This window comes from Lycorma delicatula, chromosome 1 (assembly GCF_047948215.1).
Source record: "Lycorma delicatula isolate Av1 chromosome 1, ASM4794821v1, whole genome shotgun sequence".
In the NCBI taxonomy this organism is placed as follows: domain Eukaryota; kingdom Metazoa; phylum Arthropoda; class Insecta; order Hemiptera; family Fulgoridae; genus Lycorma; species Lycorma delicatula.
The window spans coordinates 292268011-292291540 of record NC_134455.1 but is presented as its reverse complement, the minus strand read 5'-3'; the positions used below and the strand labels follow the sequence as shown (position 1 = coordinate 292291540).

The 23530-nt window shown below is 27.8% G+C and overlaps 1 protein-coding gene across 1 annotated transcript in view; it reads right to left on the bottom strand.

The window, feature by feature from the left end:
* Positions 1 to 23530, bottom strand: part of SK (small conductance calcium-activated potassium channel) — a 1178465-nt gene that overhangs the window by 266097 nt on the left and 888838 nt on the right. Inside the window, exon 7 of the mRNA XM_075354908.1 lies at positions 15455 to 15550. Within this exon, the coding sequence (XP_075211023.1) occupies positions 15455 to 15550 (96 nt within the window). The remainder of the gene's footprint in view (positions 1 to 15454; positions 15551 to 23530) is intronic.

Here is a 23530-nt window from a genome sequence, read left to right as displayed (position 1 = left end):
TAGATATTGAGTAGAAAAATAATTATTTCAGATAACTAAGAATTAAGATGAGTTTTGTAACACCAGTTAAAAAGTAGTTAAACGGATTTTTTAAACATTGTTTACTGCTGATATTTAAAGAATTGAATTACATTGTGATTGTTGCTATTCCGGTTCTGAGTAAGAGATAAGTATTTTTAAAAATAAATTCCTTACAATAATTTAAAGTAAATCTGTAGGGAGATCTTTCCTTTTCCATCATGTCTTTAGAAAGAAAATTTTAAATCAGGATTTATGCTACCAACTCCTTTTCTCTGTTCCTAATAGAATGGAAGAGATACGCTTCAATTCAGATTATCGAATACTTTTATTATACGCCGTAAACATGGTCACAGTTCAGCAGTGGATTTATTTAGTATCAAACCGACCAGTCCTGAAAGAGTACCTCTAATTAATTTTCCAACTTAAAAATACACCAGTACCATGGACACTGCAATCCAATTAAATGCGTTTGTAACCTATTTTAAACTGAAATTTCAATGAGTTCTGCAGTATTATACAACGGCTGAATAAAACCTAATCAGCAATTGATACAGACTATTCGCGTAGATGTTATTTTAATGTTTAATGTACACTTTATAAAATCTGTTTATAAGTCTGTTTTAATAAAAGACTTATTTTGTTTTTCTGGAAGAAAATTGTTTTTATTATTCTAATGGTGTATTTAATACGTCAATACATTCATCCTTGTAAAGTAAATAAATTTTGAATAGATAAATTAATACCCTACTCGAATTTTTTTTCTGAAATTATAGATTTAAACTGCCACTTTGTTCATTGAATTTTGAAATATTACTTCTGATCATTTTAATAAAACTTTCGAAAATTCCTGTTATTGTTATAATCTTATTTTATTCTAAAATTACTTTTTCCTATTTATTCATTTTCATACATGTATTAATATGATAAAAAAGTGTAATAACCAAATCATCTGAAAACGAAATATCCTAATTAAACACTCTCTTTCAGAAATATTACATTTTGTTAATCACTGACGAAAAATAAAATTAACAAATATTATTGTTATTATTTTTATTATTGAATAAATGCTGAATAATTATAAATGGTTGTTCCAAAATTTATTTACGATATTAAAAGTATTTTGTAATATCTTAGATATCCACCGATTGATTACATTCATGCCAAGGACGTTTAATTTATAGAAATCAGTTTCTAAAAAACATCTGAAGAAATACTCTAATTTTGCGATTAATAACATTTTTCTTAAATAATTCCAGAAATCTGAAAAAGGCTATTTGAAATTTTGTAATGATTGCTATCTATTAGTCGTTGAATCAGGAAAGAGAAGTTGATGGGTAATAAGATATTTAACAGCATGTTCCAGAAGTGTACTAAACATAAACGTCAGTAATCCGTAACACATAAGCTAATATGAATGGATACGAAAAAGAAAGCCAATAGGCTCTGCATGAATTTTTAAGAGATTGTGTTTTAAAATTGTAGGGGTTTTCTTTATTATATTATTTAATAATGAGTTTATTCGGTTTAAAAATTTCGGATCTTTACGCCTCGCCGCGTCGGTAAAAACTATGTCTTCCTACTGAGGTTATGAGATCGCCTGACTGCTGTAACCCATTATTTCTTGTTGATTTGCAGTTGAACTGTTCAATCAGTTTCAATGAATTGTATGAGCAGTTAGAAAACAATGACTAAATTCTACATTTTCTTTAAATATAAAATTATTTCAAAAAGTAAAATCGTGTGATTATGTTACAAGTATTTTGTACATGACTGCCCAAAAAGGAGTGTAATGATGTATTTAGGATGTGTGTACCTATGTATATTTGTTCCACCGTACCAGCTCAACCAATTTAGATGTATGACCTTGCGTTGGAATACTTACGTTACCGAGAGGTTGTAGGTTACATAAATTTGTATATGTATATATATATATATATATATATATATATATATATATATATATGAAGGTAATTCAAAAGGAAAGTGAAATAATCTGTAAACTGATTCTAGAGCTTTGAAATAAGGAAAAAAGGTCATACAAACATATGTCCGAAAACGCTTTGTTATAGAGTTACGGCTAGCGAAAAATTTCACGCGGATTTCAGATCCTCCGGTGAAATTTCAATATATAAGAGATAAAATTGATACTTTTTTGTATATTTTGAAAAATCGAATAATACAGGTCACAGAACTGTATATCCTGTAGTTTTTATGATATCCAACGTAAAACAGAAAAATTCGTGACAAAAAATTTTTTTTTGAGGTTTGAAGTGCAACTTTGTTAAATGATTAATAAATGCGCAAATTTTATTAACAAAACGTGTAGAAAATTTTATTTTGCGAAAATTTATTTAATAAAGTCTATGAAAAACGAAAAAACAATCAAATTTTATGAATTAACAAAAAAAAATGTTATGAATTTGTAAAAATGAAAAACAGCGTTTTTAGTACAATAAATTTAGACATTTGAAATATTAAACTTTTTTAACTTACTTTTAAAAAAATACTACATATACTCATATACTTAGGTGGTTATAAATGGATTTATGATTAATGGTTAAATATAAATGTATTTATATTTATATTTAATGGTTTAAAAATACTCTCTACATATACTTACGTGGTTTATACTACAATAATTTATTATGCGACTGCCCAAAAAGAAGTTTATTGTGTTTAGGGTGTATGTGTGTATGTTTGTTCCACCGTAGAACCTCAACGGCTGAACCGATTTAAATACATGACCCCGCGTTGGAATCGTTACGTTACCGGGGTTTATAGTTTCATAAATATGTATATAAATAAATGTAAAAAATATGTATATAATTTAAATAAATTTAAAAAATCTGAAAAAAAATTGTACTATATACAAAATTGTCACCCACACGCTCTTTAATTATCCTATATTAGAAATTATGCTACATTAAAGAGCAATGTTTTTTTTCGCAGTCGTGTTTTTTAATTTTTAATATTTATTTCTTGTATGCGGTATAAATTAAAGAACTAGACAAAAAATGGTAATTTTATTCAACAGGAATCTTACCTCGAATATTATTTAACATTTAATTCTACGAACGTATGTGTATTTGTTGCACTATTCATTTTTTATGCTTTATTTCATAATGAAATTTAATTTATAAAATTTAAATAAAAATATATATGTAATTATATTAAGATTTTCATTACAGTTTTTAATAAACTATATTAATGACTGTAGTAGAGTACTACAATTACAATTCTATTTTACGTGCATCTGTAAACTGAAAAATCTTAAATTTTAAATTATCTCTAACAACACGCAAAACCACTATTTGAAAAACTACTTTTTCAATTTTTGTGCTCTTTGAATTGCTGTAATTATTATTGAACTACACAATTTATTATCACCTGGTTAAATAAACCTTTATATAAAAATTTAATAATCAAAATTGTAATGGGATATAAATAAATTCCAAGTAGATACTTATTCTGAAAAAAAACTATATATAGTATATAATAATCATTAAGATTTGTTTTAGAATAATTATTTTCTACAACTCAATTAATTTTTTTGTGGATATTTTTATGATAATCATTAACGTAAATGGAGCGGCGACAAAATGCATATTAATTACGTCCTTTCTTTCTTTTTCCAGTTTAGCCTCCGGTAACTACCGTTTAGATAATTCTTCAGAGAATGAATGAGGATGATATGAGTGTAGATGAAGTGTAGTCTTGTACATTCTCAGTTCGACCATTCCTGAGATGTGTGGTTAATTGAAACCCAACCACCAAAGAACACCGGTATCCACGATCTAGTATTCAAATCCATGTAAAAATAACTGTCTTTACTAGGACTTGAACGCTGTAACTCTCGACTTCCAAATCAGCTGATTTGGGAAGACGTGTTAACCACTAGACCAACCCGGTGGGTTATATTAATTACGTCCTGGTATGAAAATGTTATTTCAATATTTCCTTAATTATAATAAAGTACTAATTCTTCTAGCATTATTTCAGAAATATATAAGTTAAAAAAATATCCAGTTAATTTTACAATATTTTATAGTTTGCCTAAAGGATTTGAGTCTGCGTTCCTTCATTAGAAGGTGGTTGATAGAAAAGCAATTTAATATTACAGAAAATTTAAGGGTAAAAACGTAAAGGATAAAACCAAATGAAATGTTACAAACATAAGACCTAACGTAACATTTTTGTATAGTTATAAAATTAAAATTGTTTTTTTTTCAAAAAGAAAGTTAAACAATATAAATATTAAAAAAATCCATCTACACATTTTAATTAACGCAAAATCAACAGCACTGTATATATTCTCCAAGATAATATATGTTTATGCCCAATTACATTGACTGTACAGTTTTAATTTTTTTTTAATAACAAATGAGATAATTTTTTCATTCAGTAAAAATTTATTAACTTGGTCGGGATACAAACATGTGTAATGTAACATTGTGTAATGCTAAGGTAGCGTAGAGCAGTATTACATATTTTTTATTATATGAATGCCTTTTACAATTTTATATATATGTATTATATACTATACATTATGTATATAATGTATACATTAAAAAAAAAAAATAATAATAATATGTATAATGTATATGTATAATATGTATGTGTGTTAATCTGTATAATGTATACATTGTGTATTGTGTTTTGTGCATTATATATCTTTTACATAGTTACATAATTAGTTTTTTATCAAATATTTTTCATTATTTTTTTTGTATAATATAGATACATCTACAAGAAAACGCCTTTGGTGTGACAAAAATCAAGTCGCAGGAAACGCAAAAGACGAGAAACCTGCAACTTGACAAAATAAGAAAAGGAATGCAAAGAAAGCGTTAACTAAGAGTCTTCTGTGGATTGTGGATTAATGTTTTATCTTAAATTTTCCAACCAATCTGGATGAAGTTTCACATGACTATACTTTGGATATTATACTGAATGAATTATTATATAATATCTCATTTAAATTCCAACAATAGGCAATAACAAAGATTAAACAAATAAAATACAACAGATTATTGATAATTCAAACTTACTAAATCTATCCCGGTTGAAATTAGAGAAAATAATCTTAATTATCGGAAGGCTACATTCTAGGATTAAAAATTAGTATTACAAAAGAAATAGATAATTCATACATAATATAATTCTTCTTGTTACGCCAAATATGCAATAATTATTTATTAATTTTTGTGACAGTGAACGTGTGTATAAACACTGAACAAAATAAATATTAGAAACTTTTTAAAAGCAAATTTAAGAATAAAAAATTAGTGTTTAACTATTGAACTAGACTTTTAAATAAATTTACAATAAAACAATATTGCAACGGAAACTTTCGATTGTTGAAACGGTAATTTTTTTTAAAAAGTCTGTTTTTTTGATAGATTAATCACTTTGTAGCATCTACTTGCTGACATTATTTTCTATAAATGATTATATGTCTTTTGTGTGTTTCGTATATATTATCAAAATTTCTTGCTCTATAGTAAAATAGGTAAACTTACTCTTACTTACTAGGCTATTGTTAATTCTCGCAAAGTGAAACTAGTTAAATGCTAAATTTTGCTTTTGCAACGGCTACTTAGGACATTATCCATTCTATACTTTATTACTTAAAGTATTTCAAAAAGTTTTTTTTTTGTTGCAGTCGCTGTAATTATTAAATAACTGTAATAAAATAATTGTAATTAATCATTTCAATTATATATATATATATATATATATATGTGTATATGATTTTAAAATTTAAAATTTTCATAAATAAATGTCTTTCCCTATTTGTTCTGAACATTGAGAAGTGTAATAAAACGGGTTCGGATGGCCGGAGACTTGATGAATAATCAAATAATCTATTTAACCCATATTCGTTTAAAAAATGTTCAATTTTATTTTTCTGAAAAAATATTCTACAGGACAAACTTGGTCTGAAAATTAATATAATAATCATTGTATCTACTACATTTGTTAAAAAGCTTAAACATACGTAACAAAAATTTACGGAATAAAATGAGACTCTCCTCGTTTTTGTCGGTTAAAAAAATACACATATTTTAATAATTCATAAATATCTGTCGTACCTGTCAAATCTATTCTAGTAAATGTGTTTGCCATATATTTCCTGTATTAGAGTTGTATGTTATTTTATAAATAAAACAGATAACAAGGACAAATAGTAAGCGCTCTATATTCTTGTTATGACATATTATATATATTTTGTTCATCCACAACAATCAATATGTAATATTTGAACAAAGCAATTTTCTATCGGATTAACTGATTTTTTTAAATTTATTGATTTTCTTATTCAAAGTGTATGAAAAATCACTCTATTCTGTTCAGTGAAATATTTTCTCCTTAAAAATATTTTACAAAATTGTATTTAATAAAAATAAGATATTCTATAATATCATTATTTTATTGTCGGCCACACTGACAAATTTTATTTCTATTAAAATAAAATTATCGAGACCTAAGATTGCGGTGATTATTACAAAGTTCAAGAATTATAAAAATTAACAAACGATATTTTCAGATGTGTAACATTAAAGTTCACTGAAATAAATAATTTATTTTTTCATTTTTAGATACAAAAAAAGGTTACTAATGATTACAAAAATAATGAAAAATTTGACTAATTGTCTTTTTCAGAAAATTGTGCTGAACTACTAATATTATCTTTGGTATATACTTTCAGAATTCGGTAAACATCTGGCTGAATAATTGAGTTACCGTGAGTACTATACAAATTTAGAGAATTTTTTAGAAAATATTTACTTATCGTTTATGTAGAAAAATGCATCAGCTTTTGACTCTCGTAGTTCATTAGTACCGAATTTGGCCACCAGTGCTGTTAATAATAATGGATACATTTACTGGTGCGGAACGTGCTCGCTGTGCGTTTTGGTTTCACGATTTGCAAAAAGTAACTGCAGTTCAATTTTTGTAATTTTTGTAGAGAGGTATGGAACCTCCTACCAGACGTAAAATTTACTAATTTTGTAAATAAATTAAGTTTTGGTACTAAACCTTCGTTAAGACAAATTGTTCTGTTAAACATATAAAATCACCATGACGCCCGCGCGTCGATGAAGCTGCTGTAGAAAAATTCAGAGAAAGCTTTGAAATCCGATGAAATCAACTCGACGAGCGTAACGTGAGACTGCCATTCCACAAACGACTGTTTGGAGCGTATTACGTAAACGACTATACATGAGGCCGTACAAACTAACCGTCATTCAACAAATTACAGATGATGACAAAGTTGTTCGGCTGAGTTTTGTCTGGAAATGATCGATAGAACTACAGACGATACATTTTGAAGCACTGTAATTTTTAGTGATGAATCAACGTTTTACATCATTGGCAAGATGAGCTGTCATATCTGTCATATGAGTAGCGAAAACCCTCCTGAAACTTTTTAGCATATTTGTGATGGTCCTAAAGTCAATGTGTTTTGTGCCATAAGTAATCAAAGACTTTACGACCCGTTCTTTTTCCAGGAGGCAACCGTAAATGGTATCGATTATCTGGACATGTTCAAAATCTTCTAATTCCTCAGTTAGACGATGATGACCAAGATGGATGCCATTAGTATCAGCAAGACGGGGTACCACCACACTATCGCCTAGAAGTCTGAGAGTTTATTGATATTCGATTCCCAGATCGGTGAATTGGTCGTAAAGGTACAACTGCATTGCCACCTCGCTTCCCAGATTTGACCACGCTAGATTTTTTCTTGTGGGATTACATTAAAGATCAGGTTTATGTACCACGTTGGTCTACTGATCTTGTTGATCTAAGATTTTGAATTAACGCCGCAGCTGTAGAGGTAATGCCCTATTTGTTGGCTACAGTCTAGAATGAATGTTGACTTCAGCTGGAATGTATGTCGCATTGCAAATGAAAGCCATGAAGAATCAAAGTTAATATTGGGTGATAAACTTGATGTATTTTTATATAAGATGAGACCTCAACTGAATCTATAAGTTATCTCAATAAATTTTTATATGGTTTTAAAATTGTGAAGTCCTTTTGAATCACCCGGTAGAATTTCATGTTAAAAATCGTCTAATTCCTCAGTTAGACGATGATGACCAAGATGGATGCCAATACTATCAGCAAGACGGGGTACCACCACACTACCGCCTAGAAGTCTGAGAGTTTATTGTTTTTCTTGAAATTACAATATTATTATTATTGCAAAATACAGGACTTTACAAAAGAATTTATTAGAATATTTTGGTGTCTTAAAGACACCAAAATATTGTATTGCAAAATACAATAATTAACAAAAATTATTTATAAAATATCTCTGAAAAAACACAAAATTTGTAGAATAATTTATAGCAGAACTTGAATTATATTTAATAACAGTGATCGAAATGCTTTAAAGAATATTTAGATTTTTGATATGAATGAGTGCAAACAGGCGTAGAGGAACAATACGATTTGTTAGATTCATTCAAAATATTAATGATGTACAAAATAACTTAAAATTAGCATCGTCAAAACAACACTTTGATTTTAAATTATATACAGACTATAAAAATAATTCAATAAAAGTAAATATATAATAAAGCATTTTTTTTGTGATATATTGTAAAATCTCAGAGGTCAGAGAAAGAAACCTTCCTAAGATAAAATACAAATATTATACATAAAAATACAAAAACTTTTAAGGACTAAAATAGAAATACATTATTAAAGTTGCTTACTGCTTTTATACATGGTATGGCGACTTGACAATTTACCAGGCATACGATAAATGTATTCGTATGTAGAAAGACGTTACCGTATTATTGGATATTAGCAGACCCGGCAATGCTTCGATATTGCTAGATTTGAGTATATATATATATAAGTAGATTAAATGAACACAACTGAAAGTTTGATAAAACATTAACATAATGAACATTACGGAACTTCACAAAATTGAACCTTTCCCTTTTTCCTTTTTCCCCTTTTCCCCATTTTCATTTTTACCGTATTCCCTTTCCCTTCCGCCATTTCCCCCTTTCTCTTTCCTTCCTCATTTATCTTTCAGCTATTTACCTTTCCAGTTTCTCTTTTCCCCTTTTCCTTTTTATTTTCTCTCCTTTCTCCTTTCTATTTCCTTTTCCCGTTTTCCCCCTTTATCTTTTTTCCATTTTCCCCTTCTTCCTTTTTACTTTTTCAATTTTTCCCTTTCTCCCTTTTTCCCCGCGCGTAAATCGGTCCAGTAGTTTTTTAATCTATAGCGGATACATATATCGGAAACATTGAAATGGAATCGTAAAATATTTACTATAGCGTGTGTTGCTTTTACGTCCAACACATAGCGCTGTTTTACAAAAAAAGCATGTTCTTACCTGTGCCAAAGGTGTGGCATCTTAGGTATATAAATAGTAGGTATTTAAAACACGTGCGTATTTGAATGCAACGTTGTGACAAAATTTTAAAGCAATCGGTGAAGAACTTTCGGAGATTTAAGATTTTGAACAAACGAACATTTACATTTTTATTTATATATATATATATATATATATATATATATATATTTTGTACATCATTAATTTTATATATATATATATATATATATATATATTTTGTACATCATTAATTTTATATATATATATATATATATATATATATATATATATATATATTGTCTAAATGCCAAAAAGTAAGTTATAGAATTCATAATAAACTTTATTTTCTTTTTTGACTCAAAGGATTAGAAGGTTGCGATAATACTAAAACAATCACTTTTAAAAAACTAATCAAGAAAGAATACCTAAACATTGTAATAAATATAAAACTGGAAGCAAAAGATATTGGGGAACCTAAGAAACGATGAATGATCGATATAAAAAGATTTAATAAAATTCTATATAGAATTAATATATTTATGATTGTCAAAACGGTTTAGAATACAATACTTATAGGAAAAAGGTAAATTTCTAAAAGACCTTAAATAAGGTCCTACACCGCATCCTTTCAATATCTGATATTTTAGCTAACTTCAAGAGGATGTCAGTAAGGTGTGACTCAGACGGTAAAATTATGTGGTTCATATACAAAGCCAGCATATCAAAGCAACTTTATAAAATAAGCTGTGTACATCACGAAACAAACTAAATAAGTAACAGTTCTCAATAAACGGGTAGGGCTACGTTTATGCTGTTTGTATTTACATGATGATGCCTTAACAATCCATGTCATTCAAACTAAAATAGTAATCAAATAACAAAATAAAATAAACATTTATAAGATAAAAATTTCTCATAAATTAATAGCCGAGTGAATTATTTACCTGGTTTTATCTTTGTAAATGACTTTATTGGAACTCTCTTAAAATTAGTGTGTAAACTCAATCGTTTAATTACAAATAATAATTATTTATTAATACATTTAAATTTATAAATTGACTCATAAGTGAAATACAGAAATTAATTCTAAATAAAAGTGGTTATTGGTTTTTCTGAACGAATAGAGCATAATCCAATACCGTATGCTATTGAGTTAATGATTAATATAACATTTTCTAAAATAGAATAACTTACAACGCTAAAGTAAATTAGAGTAAACTTTTTAAATTTACTAAAAACATTATGAAATAGTTAGGAAGTTTAGTAGCGGTGGTAATGAAATTCAGTGTATGTCACCATCTGTTGCATAAAACTGAAAGGTAACTCCATTCTAAGCATCTAAGAATGAATTCGAATAGAGTGATATTGAATTGATTACGAAACCAATTTTCCCTATATATTGTTCGTTTTGTCTTATGTTTCAAAATTTTCAAACAGATTCTCAGATTTTACTCCATTTGTTTTAATAGCTACGATGCATTTATACTTTATAAAGGATTTTCAAATGTTATAAAAATGTAAAGAGAAATGTAATAATATAGTAGACTAATCCTTTTAGTTTTACACTCACCCCTATCCAAACGAAAACATGAGCTTAATTTATAGGACAGAGTATATTAGAAAAATCTGGAAACTGGAACGGTGCAAGTACATTACGAGTCTAACTAAATGCCAACTGTAAATCACGGAACACATTTATGATCCGTAAATCATGAAGAAATATTTTCTGCTTCAAAAATAAATCATAAATTTTAGGAAAAAAGCTCTCAAAATATTGGGGAAATATTTAATAAAATAATTTGTAATTATTAATATTTTTGATTAAGTTTAATTATGAATAATATAAGAATTTTATTATAAGTTTCTTTTATATTATTTGAAGTATAAATTATAACAACAATTTGAATGTTTTATTAAACAAATCATTCCTTTCCGATTTAATTTTTAATATTACCTTTTAAATAATTCCTGACATATTTATGCTGAAGTCTTGTATGCACGATTATAACCGAATGTACGCATCTGACTAAATATCGTTTTAAATAAGTTCATCAATTAACGAACAGGAAAATCCAGAGCACTTCAATACTGATATTTGATGAATGAAGTACTAACAATTCTTTATAAAATCATTTGTTTAAAAAGTATTATTTTATTAATTCATTCATAGAAAGTTAAATAGCAATTTTATGTATTTGAAATACAGTATTTTTCTACTTTGTATTCTGATATTTCCGGTGAAACTACATACAACGATCTGTGGATTATTTACTTCTAATTCAAGATAGAGTTTAAAGTTATATATTTATTTTTTCACGCTTAAAATTAAAAACAAATAACAGAAAAACAACATTTGATTTTAAAAATATCATTTTTTTCTCGAATGAAAGTTTTTTCTACTTTGAAACTTCTAAACCTCTGAGGTAGTTAACATTAGTTTCTAACTGAAAAGTAAATAAAAATTTATGAACATAAACCATACCGATCAGAATTGATGTCCATTTCATTTAAGAACCATCGGTGTTCAGGACCAATAATGTGAAGATTGATCTTTCAAATATAGTTCGTTTAGTTTCGTTTAATTTTGCTATAAAACAATATGTGAAGATTTTATCATATTAACAATACATTTTAAAATTCATTTGTTACGGAAGAATCACTTTGACATAAATTGATAATATATTGTAATTCAGAATTCTTGTTTTTAATAAGAGTAATTCCTACAGCATTTTTCAACATCACCGTTCTCCAAGCATATGTGATTACCTCGTTGAAGAATTCTGCCGCTTGTGAATTCTATGAACTGATCTGTGAGATTTTGATGGACTCACTAAAACACAGAGACTCACTAATACGTGGTCTCCATATATATTCCCCTCAAAATTTACTAATTTAATTTCTGTAAAAAAATAAACCTCAGATGATGTCAGATCCTGAACTGTAAGAAGGATGATCCAATATATTTTATTATAAGTTTTGAAAACGTTGAACCATATCTGAGCAACGTGAGGATGTTTGTTATAGTGAAGAGTAGTCACAACCCGTTAAAATGGAAACCACACCGTCGTTCTGAAAAGAGGACCGTTACATTCTTAACATTCCACAGTACCTTTCTGCGTTGATGGTTGATATCTTCTCAAATTTTGCTGTTCTTCGGTAATGAAAGATGGTTAACCGTGCACGTTTTTACTTCTTGTACGAAGTAAAGGAAGTATTGTGGTCGCCAAAAATTTCGGTTTTCAGATTTCAACGGAAATATTCATTTTTACTAGTTTCGGCGTGACGTCTGTACGTACGTATGTGTCTCGCTTAACTGAAAAATGATTAGCCGTAGAATGTTGAAATTTTGGATTTAGGACTGTTGTAACATCTAGTTATGCATCTGTCCTTTTGATTGCAATCGACTGCACCAAAAGTGTCCAAAAAAGCCCAAAATCCAAACAATTTCAATTTTGGAATTTTTTCTTAACTGCAGTAATAACCCCTCATTGAGAGCTCTTCAACGATATATCATAAGTGGTACTTATTTTTATTGGATCAAGAGTAATAGCCAAATTAAATTATAATTAATTAAATATTTGAATCTTACAAGGAAAGGATTTAACATTGGTCAAGTAAATATGTGGTGTAAGTGAGAACGTTTCATATCCTTAACCATGCACACATCGGTTCAAATCCGACTTCATATACATATTTTTTTTTTACTAATTTTTTTGGTTGATTATTAATAATTAACAAATTAAAAAAAAACCAGTATTTATTACCGAAATAAAATGTTACGTTCTTTTCATTTTAATTCAAAAATCTTTACAGAGGTTACTAATTTATTAGTAAATCAATATAATTAAATTAAAAAAAAGTTTAAAAAATATATGCATGATTACGAATCCGAGATGTTCTCAGTTACACCACATAACTACTTGAGCAAAGTGAAACAAAATTAAATGCTGATACGGATTTCACACAAAAATGTGATGCAATGTGGTGTCTACCACAATGCAATTGTGTAACAGTCCGCTATATTAAAGAATTGGGGGATCGTATTTTACTTTCAAATGAACTAAGATTAAATGCAGTGCAACAAAAAATATGAATATGTAATTTAATACGCGTACAAGGAAGTCGTCTAGTGTCCAGATCAGATTTTTCTCCTTGTGTTGAAACAGCCTATTTTCACAATTTGCCTTGTTCCTCACACTTCAATCGATTGCGATTGTCGATGAATATCAGCCGATTCAATGTTACTGCATTAAAAATTAAATCGCCAATCGTACCTCACAATCAGCAGGAATGAAGATCAACACAATTAAATAAATATTATTGAAATACTATTAATATTACGACTCAAGTAATCAAGAAATTTGAGGTAACTAACGGCATCACTGTTAAATTAAGAACACATTCCCAAGTTGCATTTCTAAGTTTCAACTTTTCATGTCAATATGTGAAAAGAAGCTTTATGTAAGAGCTGTAATAATCATTAAAGCGTCGAATTCGAAAATTATTAACTAGAGTACAAGAATATTTAAGAATTTTGAATTGTTTTAATATTTTCAATTTATTAATTAATAAAATATTATATATAGTTTAGAACCAGTTTAATTTTAACGTTGAAACTCATATAAATTAGATTTAGAGTATAGATTATATGCATCTGGCTACATTAATAGCCGCACAGGAGATTTTATCATTTAAACATGGAATTTTTTTAAAAAGAATCTTTTAAACGTTTTCTTAACAGTTGCTTGTTTCTAATTGAAACCCATCTCTTTAAAATATTTTACTTTTCTACTTTAAAATAAATCTAAAATGAAATTTCGATTTCACTTGGTTAAAACTCCTCCTTTTGCTGCTTAACACAAAATTATGTTTAACATAATTTATACAATTGTTTGTACGTATAAAGAATTAATTAATTTGAAATGATAAGAACTGTCATATTTTCAGATTCGCATTTTTGTATGTTTTAGTATACAAAATGACTAAATACTTTATGACATAAATGCTTTTCATTTTAATTCAAAAATGTTTACAGAGGTTAATAGTTATTATTAAATCAATACATTTAAATTAAAAAAAAAAGTATAAACAAATACATGTACATGAAGTCGAATTCGAACCGACGCGTGCAAGGTTACGGATCCGACATGTTCTCACTTACACCACTTAACTACTTTTTCTTTTTTTGTGTTTAACCTCCGGGTTCACCGTTAGGTATTAACTTAGGTATCCGTTAGGTATCCTCTGAAGCCAGAGAATGAATGATTTGTAGCGTGTGTGAAAATGTCATGCGTGACCGGGGTTAGAACCCGGGACCTCCGGATGAAAGACCGAGACGCTTCCACTCGCGCCATGGAGGCTGGCCCCCACCACATAACTACTTGAGCAACATGAAACAAAATTAATATATAAACTAATGTAAAATGCTGATACGGCATTTCCACCACCAAAAAAAAAGTGATATAATGTGGTGTCCACCAGAATGCAATTGTGTAACTGTTCACTTTGTTAACGAACTGGAGTATCGTCTCTCACTGTAAAATTAAATAAGTTTGAATAAAGTGCAACATAAAATGTGTATATGTAATTTAATAGGCGTAAAAGGAAGTCACGTGTTGTCTACATCAGCTCTTTTGTATAGTTTTGATTTTGTATAATATTACTTTTTACTACGTAATCTATAAATAAGTAAATAATTTAGAATACTTTAACAATTTATCCAGCGAAAAATTTGAATAACTTTTGTATCTAATACAAGAAATATAATTTTTTTAATAAGTCTGTCGCTTTCCAAACTGCCATCTATTCTACCATTTTTATAAGTTCGAAAAGTTTCATTTTTTATCGAGTAAAAAAAAGGTTTTAACTATAAATTAAAGTTCAAAAGTGTACGTCTTAAAAAAATTCATGAAAATTATACCAACGAATTTTACATTAAAGTTAATTTATACCTTCATTAAATGAAATTTAACTTTAAATGAAACGATATGTTCACTGTTGGAATTAGGATTTCAGCAAATAGTGAACATAAATAAAAGTTAAATAATAGAATATTAAAATATATAGCTTACCTGAACTTCTAGAGCGTGATAGGCAACAATGAGACCCAAAAGTATTACAGTTGAAACGGAAATGAGGGTCTTCAGCGCCGTCGAGTAAAATGAGGCCTGCAAAAGAGGAAATTAACTTAGTTCCTTTGTTATAAACTATTTTGTTTCATTAATATGTACACTTCCATACACTATAATTTTACTCATTTGACAATCTATAAAATAAACCCATCCAGTTTGTTGACGTTTACAAATGAACTTTGTCCAGCCGAATTTAACGACTAATACTTCAAAAATTACAATTTCATTTCTGTCTTTCAAAAAAAAAAAATAAATAAATAAATATACAATCATTTGTTTTCTTTTAGTTATATTTTACAAAAAAAAATAAAATGATTCCTTTTAAAAATGTAATTCATTCAAAATCTTTTCTCTGTGATATATTTGTTACTAGGATATTATGACAGTTCCCGGCAGTTATTAATTTTCTTTGATAATGGACCAGAATTTTCATGAGGAAAGTCGATCTTCATTAGAGGTAAATTGACAATTCGACACCGAATGAGTTATATTTTTCTATTTCAAACGATATTTCAATTGCAGATGTTTAAAACAAACGCTAACTATCGGTTCCACCCCAACATTCAAGTATATTAAACTTAAAAATAAACTTAATAATCAGAAATTTTCATATTAAACTTAGTCATAATTGCTATCTAATTATAACTACAAAAAAATTTCATGATGATTTAACTTATTAGTAGGAACCACTTTTCTAGTACAATAGTATAATAAACACACTAAAATAATAAAAAATTTAGCTACTTACGAGTGTGGATAAGAAAGAGCTACACAAGATAAATAAAGACTACGAGAATAACACAATTTTACTGAAATATATTGGCATTTTACTTTCAGAGAAAAACGTTTTTTACAGGTATGATTTAAAAATGTTTTATTCTCCAATCACTGTAATTAATTTAAAAGCATAAAAGTATTTATTTTTATCATAAATTAGTGCTAAAATATAAAACTCATCGCTTATAATTTATTGTTTAAATGAAATGAATCTACTACAAATAGCTGAGAATAAAAAATAAATAATAGAAAAAAGGTACTATTTACTCGTATTTCGTGAATAAGATAGAAAAAAAATAATCACAGAACTCAAATATCAGACAACATAAACCAATAAACTTAATGTAAAACCATGTTAGGCTGAAAAGAAAACTCTTGATATATCACACAGATTCAGAAAATAAAATCAAGTTATTTAAATTCCCGTATCAAGCATAACATTTTACGGCAGTGCAAGACCGATAATACAAAATATAACAACTAGATAACAGTAGGATATTTAAAAAAAAGGCGATTAGTAAATGTGAAAAAGGGTTTAAAAGAACTGGAAAAGAGAGACGTTTGTGGTTTGTGATTTAATTAAAACGGATAAGATTGTGGGTGCAGTTTTTTGTGTTTTTTTTTGCAACACTAACTTATGCCTAGTATCATAAATTTTGGGATATCAACAGTAGAAAAGATAAAATAGAATAAGTGTACCGAATAATCTAGAATTTAGAATGTTGTAGGAAGCATGTTCAGGGTGTTTCGTCTATTCGAATAGAAGAAATAAGTATGCCGAAATTCTCGTATTAAGAGAAAATGGAGAGTGTTTCATATAGTGTTGAATAATATGCCGCCTTGGTTCAGTACCTCGGTTAGGTTTAATTATTCTAAATATTTCGATGGTTCATTTAAATAAATAAAAGTCGTTTATAATATAAATTATTTTTATTACAATTTTGAAATTGTACTTCATCTTTATAACATTATTGTATTAATTATACATTCGTAGTAAACACACATTTAGTTTATGAAGTATGGAACAAGACTGACTAAAAATAGGACATTAAACAAATTCAATTAATAAGGTAAGAAAAAAAGTGAAAATGTTTATTTTAAAATTTAAAAGTCCTCCATTAACAAAATTTAAAGTTCCCCACTTTAATAAAAAAAAGGAGCAAATGAAAACCGAGTCTTAACAGAGAGATTATAAAAATGTATTATACTCCTATGTTCTCAACTATGTGTTCCGTATACTCCAATATTTGTCTTTTTTTACGTTTTTAACTTCTACACCTTCTTCCATTACCAAATTAACTAAAGCTAAATATCGTATTTAATATTTGGCTCCCAATTTACTTTATCTCTACAAAGTTTTGTCATAAATTTCTTCTTCTTCGTCTTATGATCCCTACAGTTCGAATTTTATAAACCCACCTCATTTTCAATTACCTTTCTAAATAAATCCTTATATGAAGATTTCTGATCATAATAAAAATAATTATAATTAATAAGGAAAAATAAATTGAAGAAAGCTGGTTATCTAAATAACTTAAATTACACGAACAAACAGATATAATGTAGAAGTTACAAACTAAACTTTTTGTAAATGCATAAAGTGCCACAATAACACACACATATGCATGTTTATACAATTATACGCTAATGAATGCATACTACAATAATGATTACGTAAGTAAGCTCATGAAATCGTTCATGAATGATTCTACATGGAATGAATCATTCACGTGTATCATGGAATAAAATCGTAAAACGTGTAATTGCAGTTATATTTGAAATCTATTGTGTATAATATGCTGTTGTTAAAGTGTGAAGTCCACTATTTTATAGAATAACTGAAAAATGCTCTATAATGAGTGTAATTTTCAAGTGACAATTCCATCTACATCAACTGATCATAAATATGTTCGTTCATTTACTTTTTTAGGATATATTTTTCTCAAAAAGTTGACAAGAAAGATACAAATTTTAAGTAAATTACGGTATAAAATAACTATTTTAGGAAGGTTGTCGATCACTTTGGTCCGGTAAGTAAAAAATAAAGAAATCCTTATTGAGTAATAAATTTTAAAAAGATTACCAGTTACGTTATCATGATAATAAATTATTATATAAATAAGTATAAATACTTTTTTTTTTAATTAACAGAAAAAATCAGTTAATAGAATAACGTCGTTATTACATAATTTAACGATAACAGTTACATTATCTATACAAATTTTTAACCATATATATTTTTTAACCATGATATTAATTGATAATTGAGTATGCTGGAGCAAAGAAACTTTGTGGAAGATTAATTTATACAGTTAATAAAATCACGTTCCAGTGTCGTACTCTGGAGAGGGGGATAGTCTACTCTATAACATAACTCATGGCCTTCACAATCCAAGTTGCCTTTTCCCTTTGGTTATTTAACAACGCCTGTATCGTCCAACTCGTGGTCTAACAAACCAGATTTGCCCTTTTGATAGACTGTAGGTCTATTAACAGTATATTTACTGTACAACAGTCTATTAACAATATTTATCCAGCAACGTTGACATATAGTTAATTATCATTCGTTTTAAAATATAAAAATTAAGTATTTAAGACTTCTAATATTTCCTAACATTTGTAATTTATGTAATGTATATAAGTCAGATATTTTTTCTGATTATTCAGCCGCAAAGACTATATTATTATTAAAATTATTCAGCCGTATAGCCATAAATAGATAAGTCAGAAATAATCATATATTCTTTAAATTCTTCAAACTTGCCTACGATATAAATTCTTTTTTTAAATGAATAGCAAAACTTTTATTCATAAAACACAGATTGAAAGTGTAAATATATGTTAAGATTATTTTATAAAAGAAAAAATAAAGGAATTCATCAAACCCATTGAAATAGTTGGTAACTTACAATAAAAAAAATAAAACAACCACAAGAAATCTCAAAAACTAGTGCCAACTCACTAAAATGGATAAATTGCGTTACACTTAGACAGTTCATTACAGAAATTGTGAAAGAGAATAAAAAAAAGACAACTAGAAACAAAAGAATGACAAACAAACTATCAACAACATATATCAACAAACATTTTCAAAAATGTTGCCAGTTTTTCAGAATATAAATAACTGTATGGCTTTCTAAACAAAAAAGCACACCAGATTATAGACTGAACTAATAAAATTTACGCTGGTAAGTTTAATAACACTATCACCGCGAAGGTATTTGTAATAACTATCCAAAACTGGAATAGATATTAAACTGGACAGACAGACCGTATATTCACGCTTTTATACAGCGGAAACTTGTATCTAATGGTGATTTACAGATTATAATAGTTAGTTTTTTATGGGATTTGGATTAAGCGGAACAATCTTTATCGGTCAATCCTTGAAAAGCAAAAAAAGGAAAAGAAAGATGTTAATCAGTAAATGCAAATTTCAAATATAAACACACAGATCTTTGTTTACAGAGTTTAACACTGTACATAAAAATTTAATTATTTATTTTATTTAATACAATTATTTCTTTTTATTTATACAGAAATAACCGGCTAATGGCCATTACAGTTACTGCCGGATGATAATTCATTTTGTAACTTGTAAAAGCCGCCACGCCTGACAGGGATTCAAACCCACATCTTCCAGATAAAAGGAAAAAGACATTATCACTCCACCAAGTAGAACAGCTTAATTGTACTTAAAAATAATAATAATTTTACAACGATATTAAAGAAGTAAATCATTAAGGAGAAATACAATGCCGTAATTAATGAGTTTTATTTAATTTAACGTAGAGAACAATTATATTTTTATCACTTGGAATCTTTATTAAAATAATTTTTAAATTAAGAAACTTTTAATTGCTTTTTTAATATGTTTACCGTTACTTAACTTCTATTAAAGTGTGTTCTTAATGTTTTATCAAAAGCAGTGAAATAATTTTGAAGTTTTCTTTTTAACATGTTTTTATATTCAAATTTTTTCTTTTAAACTCATTAATAAAACACCATAACATTTAAAAGAAAAATATCCAAGTTATTATTACGATTAAAAATGGAATTATAGTGTATACTATCATGAAGTGCACGATAAAATTATTGCACTATTTTTACCAACCTCAACAATTTTTAAAACATAAATTTAACAAGATTCAATTTGAGAAAAAATATAATTTTTCTTTATTGGTATTTTCATTTAAATATAAGCACATCTGAAAACATTCAGTTATGAAATTTTAGGTTAATGTGTTTTAAATGAACCGATATTCAAAAATTTCAGTTTTAAAAAGACACAAGTGCGTTGTTCACGTCTACGATCTAGTAGAAGTGGATGTTTTATCAGATCTACAATTAACTTTCTGGGTTATAACTAGAAGTAAAATCTTTTTGACTAGTCTATTATTTTTCTAAGGAAAATTTAAAACGATTTTGATTAAAGTAGTATTTCCTAAATTGTCTTACTTTATCACGTTCAGTCCAAAAGACTATGATGGTCATTATTAATGGCTTCATTGATCGACTAAAGATCTTTCTTCTGGTTAAAATAGCCTATATTTGATGTTAGTTAATGCTGAGTAGTCCTAAAAAGTGTGTTTACGGCTTACAGTAATTCAATAATATTTATATTCATAAAGAAATATAATTTATTAATTCAATGAATCTATTAATATTAATTAATATTATTTAATCCTAATTTAGTAGTTAACATGAATTAATTAATATTTTGCTGTCATAGCTTTTCTTTGTACTTTATATTGAATTTTATCAAATTTTATTTTCATTTTCACGTATAATATATAAACAATGCGATACGATTTCTTACTAAAATAAGTCGGCAAACAATATTACACTCAAAAATGGTTTGCATAAAAACAGATTTTTTCAAATAAGAACTAGGTGGCAACGTCAAATGTAATTTAACTAATTTGTTAATAGTTTAATCAAAAATAGAACTGGTTCATATTCTACCCACTGTGTTAACAATATAAAAGTTTGAAATTGGATTAGTTTATAATAATACAAACTTTAAAGAACTGATAGGGTATACTAAAATTAATATTACATATTCTGACGAAATAGAAAAAAACTGAAATTAGAAAGTTTATGAAATCTGAGATGAGGAAAATTACTTTACGTCCTAAACCAAATCTCAAGAGAAAGGAAAACGAAAATAAAGTCGTTAGGGAGACTCGACCGCCTAGCCAGGGACTCTGCTGCCCCATGGTCCCCAGGGATCAAGGTTGGTCCAGGCAAACCTCGGAGCCAAACCAGGACTCCCGGTGCCTCCTGGGGACACGGGGCCTAACCCAGAGCCGCAGAACTGGCTACGCTCACCATTCTCGTCTAGCCAGAGGGCTTCGTACCCTGGCCAAATTAACACTAAATTACATTTACAATTAATAAACACAAAATTACAAAATACAGAATAGTAGTAGTAGTTACGGAAACTAAAGAAAACACACCTTTGACGACGAAAAATCATAACTTATTTCTATTGCCATGGTGACAGAAATATAATAATAAAGGAAAAAGATTAATCTTTTATCCTTTAATGAATATCTTTAATTCATAAATCTCCCTTCCACCAAGGACCTCGGTCTTTTGCTTCAACCTTCCCTGGTATAACATGGTTGTAAAAATTAGAAAGTAATCTGTCGGTAGGTTCTCGAATGATGCCAGAAAACAAAATCTCAGACAGACAAACAAACAAAATCTCGGCTTTATATATAATTTAGGCCTATATATATAATTTTTTGGGTCGATAATCTCAAAATAACATTCGTGTATAAAATTTTGTGGCTGGAAAATCTCCAAAACTACTACTTATATTTCTTTGAAATTTAGATATGCTTTAGTAGTGTAACTGAATTGTGCGTGTGAACATTTTTTAAGATTGGTTGAATCATCGCTCAATTTAAGGTCGACGACAGACATAATAACCCTAATTGGAGGTTATGTTGATTTTGTAATGGTGTACTTTTGATGTATTTTCATACGTGTTTATGCAGTGTCACAGTGATGAGTTAGTTTAACTTTGATGCTTGTGTGTAGGGTCTACTGGTTAACTTTTAATTATTTCATCAAATTACTATTATAATAAATTAGTTTTCTTATAAACAGAAAATATATTTTAATTTTTTATGTTTATTGTTTGACCCGTATGCGTTCCTGTACCATTCATCCGCTTGCGATGATACATTGTTGACTTGTGCGCACACCTGCGAAGGTTTCTGAATTAGTTCGGACCCGCTAGGTAGCGTTGGGGTCGAGATATTTCGAAAAATTGTATTTATGGTTCATTTTGCCTCATATTCAGAATATATATTATTTACGGGAAAACCTTCTGCAAAATTTATACCCTCAAGGTGGCGCCGGTGTCGAGGTATGTACGAAACAAACAAATATATAAACAGACTTTCTACTTCTACATATATATATATATATATATATATATATATAATAGGAAATAGGAAAAACGGTAAAGGGGAAAATAGAAAATAGGAAAGGGGGATGGCGGGAAATTGGGAAGGGGATTAGAAAAAAGTGAAATGGAGAAAGGAAGAAAGAGGAAAAGGGTGAAAAGAGAAAAAGGGATAATGTGAAAGGTTAAATTTTTGAATTGCATAATGTTCAGTTTTTAATGTTTTTAATTTTTTGAGGAATTTTAAAGGGAAACTCAAGTTTGGTTCCGATGACACTTGATTATATTGATTATAATTATATTATGATTATACTGATTATATATATAAATATCTGTAGGTCATTCCAAGCAGAATAAAATAATATCAACTGGATCCGTCAATAGAACACCAATGCGGATTGGAAGTAGGTTTTCAGCCCAATTTTTTTTAATACATCTGCTGTATAGAATAACGTACCATTTTGTTATTAATTCTACGAAAAAGAATAAAATTGAGTATAAATAATATTTATATAATAAAAATAGTATAGTATAAAATAGAATAAAAATAAATATAAATCAAAAGAAATATTTTAAAATTCATTTTTTGGATGTAATAAAATATCTTAATATAAATAAGGTTATTGTAATAAGCTTATTAGAACAACCTTATTATAAATAACTTGTATTACCCAAGGTAAGAATTAGCCATTCAGCATTCTTTCCATTAAATATTGCTAGTTAATTATTTGCGTTTATTTCATCTTAATAAATACAGTTCATTTATTTATTTCTACCGTTTTTTACTTCCTTGTACGAAGTAAAGGAAATATTATGATCAT